The following is a 10,170-nucleotide window of genomic DNA, read 5'->3' as shown; positions in this document are numbered from 1 at the left end:
ACACACACACACACTCACACACACACACACACACACACACACAGAGAGCTCTTGATGTCCTCGATTACAGATAACCTTGTCCCTCTGTCCCTTCAGGAATCTGAAACCATGACTGCAAAGGAGATCATAAACATTAAAGAAGCAGAGATAATCAAGCTGATCCTGGACTTTCTGAACTCCAGAAAGCTCCACATCGGTATGCTGGCCCTGGAAAAAGAGAGCGGCATCATTAATGGGCTTTATTCAGATGATATGCTCTTCCTGAGGTGGGTTGTAAGTTGTGTCTTTGAAACCTAAACAACTAATGAATTCTTAGTGATTCTAATAAGCTACTGTTCAACAGTTCGGAATCACTAAGGCATAGGTTTTTTGAAAGAAATTGATGTTAAGCAAAGCAGCATTTAATTGATCCAAAATGCAGTAAAAAAAAAAAATTTAAATTCAAAAGTAGTTTTTGTTTTTCAAGTTTTACTTGCAGTGGCCATTTTAGCAGCATTTACTCTAGTCTATTACGAACAAAACTATGCCATCCTTAAGAAATAGTTGTGCTGCTTAATGAATTGTGGAAAAGGAAAAACAGTGTCTTTTTCAGGTGCTGAAGTATGGAGTACACTTGCATTTCTTGCAGTAACATAATTTGAACTTATGAAAGATGTCGTTTAATATTTTTTGGTAGGTGAACTCATTTTTCCTTTTTTTTTTTTTTTTTTTTTTTTTTTTCTAAGGCAACTTATATTAGATGGGCAGTGGGAGGAAGTTTTGCAGTTCATCCAGCCTTTGGAGTGCCTGGAAAAATTTGACAGAAAGAAGTAAGCAAGTCAGGTTTGAATCTTTTGCCAACACTCAAGCATGTGTTGCTTGTGTCACAGTCTTTTGGGCTTTTTTTTTTTATCTTTCAGGTTTCGATATATCATCCTAAAACAGAGGTTTCTGGAAGCTCTGTGTGTCAACAATGCCATATCTGCGGCAGATGACCCTGAGAATGTGAGTGTTTGTATGTGTGTGTGCAAAATGGCATGTTATTCTAAAAAATATCCAATTTGCTTGTCTTTTATGTCAAATGTAATAGGTTTAATTGTATATTGTATTAATATTAGTAGGAATAGTAGTAATATTATTTCCCAGAAAATATCCTTTAATAATTTAATTTAATTTAATTTAATTAATTCAAATTATTATTACTATTATTATCATCATCAAAACTGATAAATAAATGAATTGTAAATAAATAAATATTGTCTTTCATGCAAAATGTTAAGATTATTATTATTATTATATTTACAATTAAACTTATTCCATTTTGCATAAAAGATGAACATTATTTATTTGTTTGTTTATCATTTCTGATGATGATAATGGTAATAATTTGAATAAATAACAATTTTATACTAATAGATAAATACATTTATAAAAAAAATTATAAACTATGCTAGTCTTTTATGCAAAATGATCAACAAGAGTTTGTATGATTATTATTATTTTATTATTATTATTATTATTATTTGTGCCATGTCCTTTAATACTGATTGATAGATTGATAAATAAATAAATACATAAATAATGTTTGTCTTTTGTGTAAAATTGAAGAAGTTTAATTGTTTATTATTATTATTATTATTATTATTATTCATACCTTAAAAATAGCCATTACTATGTATAAATAAAGAAATGAAAATTTGATACTAAAAAAATAAATAATGCTTGTTGTTTATGCAAAATGGAAGAAGTCTAATTGTGAGTTATGATTATTTTTGTTATTTGTACCATGAAAATAGCCTTTAAAAATAGCCTTTGAATAAGTACATGAATAATGCTAGTCTTTTATGCAAAATGGAAATGTAATTGTATATAATTATTTGCCATAAAATTGCCTTTAGTACTTAGATTAAATCATGGTTTTTAAGCAATATGGAAGAAATGTAATTATTATTATTATTATTATTATTATTACCATGAAAATAGCATTTAATACAGACATTGGGCAATCTCACATTGAACCTCATGAATCTTGACTCAAAATGTGTCAGAAAGAAGGTTTTATTCATGAAGCATCCCATGATGACCTCTTTCTTTCCCACCTGCAGCTGGAGCTGACCATGCAAGACGCAGTAAAGTCCCTTCATTCCCTGGAAGAGTTCTGCCCAACCAAAGAAGACTACAGCAAACTCTGTCTGCTCCTCACGCTCCCGCGCCTCACCAACCACACCGAATTCAAGGACTGGAACCCCAGCACGGCCCGCGTGCATTGCTTTGAGGAAGCCTTCTCCATGGTGGCCGAATTTATCCCTGCGGACCGCAAACTGAGCGAAGCCGGATTCAAAGCCAGCAATGACCGTCTGTTCCAGCTCCTCATCAAGGGAATACTGTACGAATGTTGCGTTGAGTTCTGCCAGAGCAAAGCCACTGGAGAAGAAATCAGCGAGGAGGAGGTTCTCCTCGCCGTCGACGTCCTGTGCGGGAACGGTTGCGAGGAACTGGACTTGAGTTTGTTGTCTTGGCTGCAAAACCTCTCGCCATCAGTCTTCGCTTGTGCGTTCGAGCAGAAGACCCTTAACATCCACGTAGACCGGCTGGTCAAACCGGTGCGAACGGGTCACGCGGATCTTCTCACACCTCTGCTCACCAAACTCTCGCCCTGCCCAGCATCGCCTCTGCGGCGGCCCCAGTCGGCAGATACTTACATGTCCCGCTCTCTCAATCCCGCTCTGGATGGTCTGTCTCATGGCTTGGTGGGAAGAGAAAAGAAAAGCATGGAAGGTGATGGAAAAGCAACGGCCATGTCACAGTCTTTCGCCAACTTTGCGTATCCTTCAGGAGGAAATGGAAGCAAAAACCCACTGGAGAGCAGCGTCTTCAGTGATTCGCCTGACAGGTGGGAGAGTTCACCCAAAAATGACAATTTGGTTATCATTTAATCATTCTGATGTTGATTCAAACCAGTATGACTTTCTGTGGAGCACAAAAGAAGATATTTTGAAAATCTGTCTCTGTGTATTTTTTGTCAGTACAGTGAAAGTCAGTGGGGTCTAATGTTGTTGTTTTGGACCCCATTGACTTCCATTGTATGGATCAAAACAGTTTAAATGTTTTTCAAGATATCTTCTTGTGTTCCTTGAGTCATAAAAATAAGTCATACGCAAAACTGCACATTTCACCATAAAGTATGAAATACTGTAGTAAAATATAGTTTCTCAGAACTGATTTCTGTGTTAGAAGGTGTCACTGTGAGCACATGGTAGTCAAGCTTAACACTTCTAATCCGGTTAGATCCACCGAAATTAACCCTGGCAGCTTTACTAGTTAAGTCCAAAACAAACTTCTATGACAGTCAATATATTTTAGAGAATTTTTGTTGAATACTTGATAAGAAGTGGCATCAGAAGTCATAATATTAATGTGCAATTTTTATCAAAAGATAGAGATAATATTCTTGATTTTGTTATTACGCTACTGTTTAAAGGTTTGAGTTCAGTAATTAAAAAAAAAAAGAAATAATACTTTTATTCAGCATGGATGCATTAAATTGATCAAATGTGACAGTAAAGACATTTGTAATGTTACAAAAATTTCTACTTAAACGTTCTTTTGAACTTTCTGTTCATTGAAGTTGAAAATTCAGCTTTACATCACAGGAATAAATTACGTTTTAAAATATATTTAAATGGAAAATGATTATAAAAATTATTTTTACACAATATTACTGTTTTTACTGTATACTGGATCAAATAAATACAGCCTTGGTGAGCATAAGCAACTTCTTACAAAAACATTCAAAAATCTTACCAACCTCAAGCGTTTAATTGGAGATGTATATTGTATATTAAATGGTTCATTACATTTTTACTATTTTCTATTTTTACATTTAGATGACTTTTGCCATCATCTAACGCTCATTTAAAGTTCATCTTTCATACCTGTGTTTTATTTTCAATGTATTTAGAAAAAATAGGATAGAATTTCAATGCTAGCCATTTAGCAGTTATTGGACGCTACATAAAATGAACTATCAGCTTATCGCATGAGCCTGAATTTTACTATCTGTGCATCAACAGATATTAAGATGTTATCTTGCTCATTTTTGTTGGCTGGTGTTGTCCTGTTCCTCCAGAGCACAAGCGCAGGACGAGAGGATAAACGGCTCAGGAGGAGTGAACTCACTGCGTCCTCCACTGACTCCTGGCAGAGATGGTGGAGCCACAGGTTCAGCTGACAAATCAGAGGTAATACTACAGTGCCCTTTTAAACAAGCAACATTTAGATGACATGTCCAGGACCTTAAAGGGAAAGTTCACCCAAAAATGACATTTTGTCACCCTCATGTCGTTCCAAACCTGTGTGAGTTTCTTTCTTCTGTTGAACACAAAAAAGATATTTTGAAGAATGTTGGTAACCAAAAAGTTGACGGTAGCCATTGACTTTAATAGTATTTTTTTTTTCCATGCTATGGAAGTCAGTGGTGGATTTTGTTTGTGTGCAGGAGCAGCTTCAGGAGTTCCAGCGTCAGCGGTTACGTGTGCAGCAGCATCTCGAGCAGAAGCAGCAGCAGAGGCAGCTGTACCATCAGATGCTGCTGGAGGGTGGAGTTCATCCACCAGATCAGCCTACAGATGCAGCGCCGCACAGTCTCACACAGAAATTCCTGAACAGGTCAGATTCAGACGACCCGTTTACCTCTAAAGTGCCCCAGAGGCATTCAGATGTGTTGGAAGCGCAGTGTTGTTGATTGATTATGTGGCTTCTGATGTCAAGATGATGAGATTGTAAGTGCTGTAAATGCCTCTTGGACTGAACTTGCTTACCACTAACACTCATTTGTTTAATTTTTTATTGATGTGTGACATTCATTTCAGACAGGGATAACAGAAATAGCATGTGCTCCTATTCTATTCTATTCTATTCTATTCTATTCTATTCTATTCTACTGTATTATATTACATTATATTCAGTATGATTTCATATGTGACCCTGGACCACAAAACCAGTCATAAGGGTCAATTTTTCGAAATTGAGGGTTATGCATCAATCAGCTGAATAAATAAGCTTTCCATTGATGTATGGTTTGTTAGGATAGGACAATATTTGGCCGAGATACAACTATTTGAATATCTGGAATCTGAGGGTACAAAAAAATCTAAATATTGAGAAAATCACCTTTAAAGTTGTCCAAATTAAGTTCTTAGCAATGCATATTGCTAATCAAAAATTAAGTTTTAATAAATTTACAGTAGGAAATTTACAAAATATCACGGGTCACAAATGGTGGTAGACATTAACCTGGAAATATATGCCAATTTTGAGACAATCAGCATTTTTGTGTTTTCAGCAAGTTTGTGAACAGCTTATTTGCTCTCAATAAATCATACAAATAAAATGTATAATATATCATTTATATAATTTGTAAATTATGTAAATTATACAATTCTTATACTATAATCTCATTAAATCATAAAAATCCAATTTATTTAATATAATTTGTAAATTATATTATTTTAATTTGTCATTAAAATAGAATCGAATAGTTCAATATAGGGCTGTGCAAATAATCAAATGCGATTTGCATCTTGTCAGTAAAGCCGGTTCTGTGATTAGTAGTAAATCTCCAGCACGTGCGTTCAGATGGAGCAGCATTTACTACACAGAGCCGTAGTTCACTGACAAGCTACGCAATATCGCGTTCATAATTGGCAATGAATCGCCTGCGATTTTGCGTAGCTTGTTAATGATCTACGGCTCTGTGTAGTAAATGCTGCTCCATCTGAACGCACGTGATGGAGATCTACTAATCACATTTTAATTTACTACTAATCACAGAACCAGCTTTACTGACAAGATGTGCATGAAAATCGCATTTGATTATTTGCACAGCCCTAGTTCAATATTTTTAAAATATTAAAATAGAATCTAATAGTTCAATATTTTTACACACTGTAGGTACAATTATATAAAATTATCAGTATAATATATATTACTAGTTTGCAGTGGCAGGCCGTGCATTTTACACCTAGGCCTTAAGTGGCGTCCTACATGAATTAATCCATCTCTTCATACCACCATAATGATGCCACGGCTATAGAAACCATAAATATTACACAGTAATGCAGTATAACAGGGCACTACATAACAGATAGGTATCTTATGTAGCGAGAATGAATGCCATTACTAAAGAAAGAAACCCAATTAACAATTGCGCAACACATCATCTGTAGCTGAAGCATTAACCTAACAAAATGACACAAATACAGTCCATCCGATGTTCTTACAGACATTTATTCACCCAAACGCATTTATACCTTACAGATAGCATTGGTATAAAACAAATAAGGTGATTACATGTGTTTTAAAGTTGATCTAACAATTGAATGATCTCTTACTGCTTTATTTCGTCTTCACGAGTCTCCCCGTCGGTCTGCCAGCGCACTGCGGGAGGAAAATACTGGTTAGCACAGTATTCTTACGGAAACTTAAACCTGGCTTTATATCGCGCAAATAACATCAGCATACAACGCATCAAGCGATAAAAGAGTCAAAAATGAAAATTAACCTTCCATACTGTAGTGGTTTTTCATCTTCACAAGTCTTTCACAGAGCCGGTGCCGAGGAGGTGTGTGGTTGTTTTTCGCAGTCATTTAGGACTACTGTTTTTAGATTTACTAAATATAGTAGGCAAATATTTTTTCAAAATGCACTGAAAATCTAAACCTGAGAAACAGTAATAAAAGTTTTACTAAGTTTTAATAAAATGATTTACAGTGATGCTGTTTGCTAGCTAGTATGCTGACCATCCAATCAAAGGACGAGAAAATGCTGACGTTATCGTTAGCCAGCTAGATGGCCCTGGTGTTGCCTGATTGGTTAAAGCAATAGTTTCATTGCCATTGATTTAAGCTAACAGACGCCTGCACTGTTGATTCTGAAGGCCTTAAGGCAGATTTCTTTGACCCTGGCAACATGATTGCTGAAATATGATTGGATAAAAGCTCTAATATAAACATACACTGCTGGAAGCAGTGCAACCAAGAGAAAAGCTATGAAATGAAGAGAATAGACTATTGGAAATAATTTAATACACATTCATGGAAAAATATATTAAACTAAATCAGTGATTCTGATAGTGTTTAGGCCAGCAGAGAAGGCTTTGCTGGCCCTGATGGCCCACCACTGCTAGTTTGCCATTTTGAAAAAAGTCATTCACAATATTTTTATGTACATTGCTTTTCTGCAACTTATTTGCTATATATTGTAAAATAGTATTATATATGTATATTTTGCCATTATTCATGTAATTATTAATTAAATATAGTTATAATTATATTGCCTGTATAATATCATATATATTTATATAAAATTTATACTAGTGATAGACATTAATCTCATAATATTTGTCCATTTTGAGATTATCAGCAATTTATAACATTATATTTACAGTATTATATTGTACAATTTTGTTGTACATTGTGTTTCAGCAATCTTTTTGCCATTATTAAATTGTAGTATGTATATTATGCCATTTATTAATTAATTTTAATAATCATTGATTAAATACAATTTAATATTTTGCATATTTTATACATTAGTATAAATATATTAATAAATACTGTGTTTTGTATTTTGTATTTTTAAACAATTTATTATACAATATATATTTTTATTATTGTATTTTTTATGTTTAATAATTATTATTATTTTATTACTTTTTTAGATTGTGAATTTTACAGAAATTTTTATGTAAAATTAGCATTTATTTTCAAAATTTTGAAAGCTGCTTAGCTGTCAATAGATTTTATAAATATCAGCATTAAATAAGCCATCAGGCACCCTGAAGTTTTCTTGATCATTTGCTTGTGTAGGTCCATTCAGAAACTGGAGGAACTGAACGTGGGAATAGAAGACGTCCAGGCTTTGGCCCAGCAGTGTAATGGTACGGCAGAGAGCGGAGCCGGTAAACAGACCCCAGAGACCGGCTCAGGGCAGAACAAGACTGCGCTGATCAGCAGCACCCCTCAGAAGGGAGGAGGCCAAGGCGTCCCGTCTCTGGATGAGTCCCCAGTGCTGGTCAACCAGAGGTTTCTCAAAGCTTTCAACCCTATGAAGATGAAATAACTCTGGTCTGTGAGCTGCTTCTAATGCTGAGATATCATGACAGTGTGTTTCAGGATGAGAATCCCAAATCCCCATTCGTTGCAGTACAGACGCTGGAGGACACACAGGCTGTGCGCGCGGTCGCCTTCCACCCGTCCGGGACCCTCTACGCAATCGGCTCCAACTCCAAAACACTGCGTGTCTGCACTTACCCACAATCCCTCAAAACCAGGTGTGTTCTCAGCATTTAAAAGCATAGTTCACCCAAAAATGACATTTCTGTCATGATTTCCTCACCCTCATGTCGTTCCAAACCTGTATGACTTTCTATCTTCTGTGGAACATGAAAGAAGATATTTTGAAGAATTTTGGAAACCAAACAGTTTCAAATCTCACTGACTTCCATAGTATGGACAGAAAAGTACAATGGGACCCAAAACGGTCCGAAACGTGAACATTCTTCAAAATATCAAAGCGTCCTCTGTTCTTCCTGTCTAGTGCTCAAGGTCCAGTAAAGCAGCCTGACATCTGTTTCAAGCGCATTAAGCACCATAAAGGCTCTATTTACTGTGTGGCTTGGAGTCCCTGCGGGCAGCTTCTCGCCACGGGCTCCAATGACAAGTATGTCAAAGTTCTTCCTTTCAATGCGGACACCTGCAATGCCACAGGTAACGTGCCTTTAAAATAATGTCAGATCAAATGTATCTTGTGTAGTGTAAATACACAGTATTTTCTAACACGAATCATAAAGTGCTCTGAAAGTAATTGTGACCTATGAAGATAAGTAAAGGCTTTATTTTCTGATAATAACTGTACATTATTCTTTATGTCACTGCTAACTGCCAAATAATGGAAATGAAATATGTTGAAATGTGAAGTACTGTTTTATTATGTGAGAAATAGACTATAAATTGTATAGCAATAACTGTACAGTATACAGTAAATATACACTACCATGTTAAGGTTTGGGTTGAGATAAGATTTTTGAAAGAAGTCTCTTCTGCTCACCAGTGCTGCATTTATATACAGTATAAACAGTAATATTGTAAAATATTATTTATATAATTTAATTTAATTAATTAATTTAATTAATTAATTACTTTAATTTAAATATTATTTATACAATTTAAAATTGTAATTTATTCCAGTGATGCAAAGCTAAATTTTCAGTGTCACATGATCCTTCAGAAATCATTCTAATATTAATTGCACTTAATGAAATATATAAATGATAACACGTGTGTGTGTGTGTGTGTGTGTGTGTACACATTTTTCTATCCTGAATACACACCGACTCATGGGGACTCAAATTGAGGTCCCCATGGGGAAACAAGCTCATAAATCATACAGAATGAGTTTTTGAGAATGTAAAAATGCAGGGGTTTTCTGTGGGGGGTAGGTTTAGGTGTATCTATAGATCTGCTACCAGTCAAAAGTTTGAAGTTTGTATAATTAGGATTTTTTATGTTTTTAAAAGAAGTCTCTTATGCTCACCAAGGCTGCATTTGTTTGAGAAAAATACAGTAAAAACTGTAATATTCTAAAATAATAATACAAGTTAAAATAACTCTTTTCTATTTTAAAATGCAATTTATTTCTGTGATGCAAAGCTGAATTTTCAGCATTATTACTCCTCTTCAGTGTCACATGATCCTTCAGAAATCATTCTAATATGCTGATTTGCAGCTCAAGAATCATTTCTTATTATTAGCCAATAAGAAATATTATACAATTTATTATTTTATACATTTGTTTTCAGGATTCTTTGATCAATGGAAGCATTCGTTTGAAATAGAAATCTTTTCTAAAGCATATAAATGTCTTTACTGTCACTTTTAATCAATTTAATGCGTCCTCGCGGAATAAAAGTATTAATTTAAATTATAATATTAATTAAATATATTGAATCTAATAATAATGTATTATAAATGTTTACACACTTTTTTTAAAGTATCTTAATCTGTGAATTTCATAATTTAAACTATCTTGTAGTTGCCTTTTCATCTGTTTTTATTGCAGTTAATGGAATATGTAAATTACAATATTAGTATTATTAAACCAAAAATTCTAAACCAATTCAGTGACTACAAC

General features: G+C 34.4%; 1 protein-coding gene across 1 annotated transcript in view; it reads left to right on the top strand.

The window, feature by feature from the left end:
• The window catches only part of LOC107655405 (WD repeat-containing protein 47-like), a 15,166-nt gene that overhangs the window by 1,729 nt on the left and 3,267 nt on the right, over window positions 1–10,170 (top strand). The window contains exons 2-10 of the mRNA XM_016442883.1: window positions 97–266; window positions 726–809; window positions 900–984; window positions 2,085–2,872; window positions 4,109–4,220; window positions 4,478–4,647; window positions 7,848–8,063; window positions 8,144–8,311; window positions 8,578–8,747. Of these exons, the coding sequence (XP_016298369.1) occupies window positions 109–266; window positions 726–809; window positions 900–984; window positions 2,085–2,872; window positions 4,109–4,220; window positions 4,478–4,647; window positions 7,848–8,063; window positions 8,144–8,311; window positions 8,578–8,747 (1,951 nt within the window). The 5' untranslated portion in view covers window positions 97–108. The remainder of the gene's footprint in view (window positions 1–96; window positions 267–725; window positions 810–899; window positions 985–2,084; window positions 2,873–4,108; window positions 4,221–4,477; window positions 4,648–7,847; window positions 8,064–8,143; window positions 8,312–8,577; window positions 8,748–10,170) is intronic.

Source organism: Sinocyclocheilus anshuiensis, unplaced genomic scaffold (assembly GCF_001515605.1).
Source record: "Sinocyclocheilus anshuiensis isolate Anshui unplaced genomic scaffold, SAMN03320099.WGS_v1.1 scaffold880, whole genome shotgun sequence".
NCBI lineage: Eukaryota > Metazoa > Chordata > Actinopteri > Cypriniformes > Cyprinidae > Sinocyclocheilus > Sinocyclocheilus anshuiensis.
The sequence above is the reverse complement of the archived record's forward strand: the minus strand, read 5'-3'. Positions and strand labels throughout refer to the sequence as shown.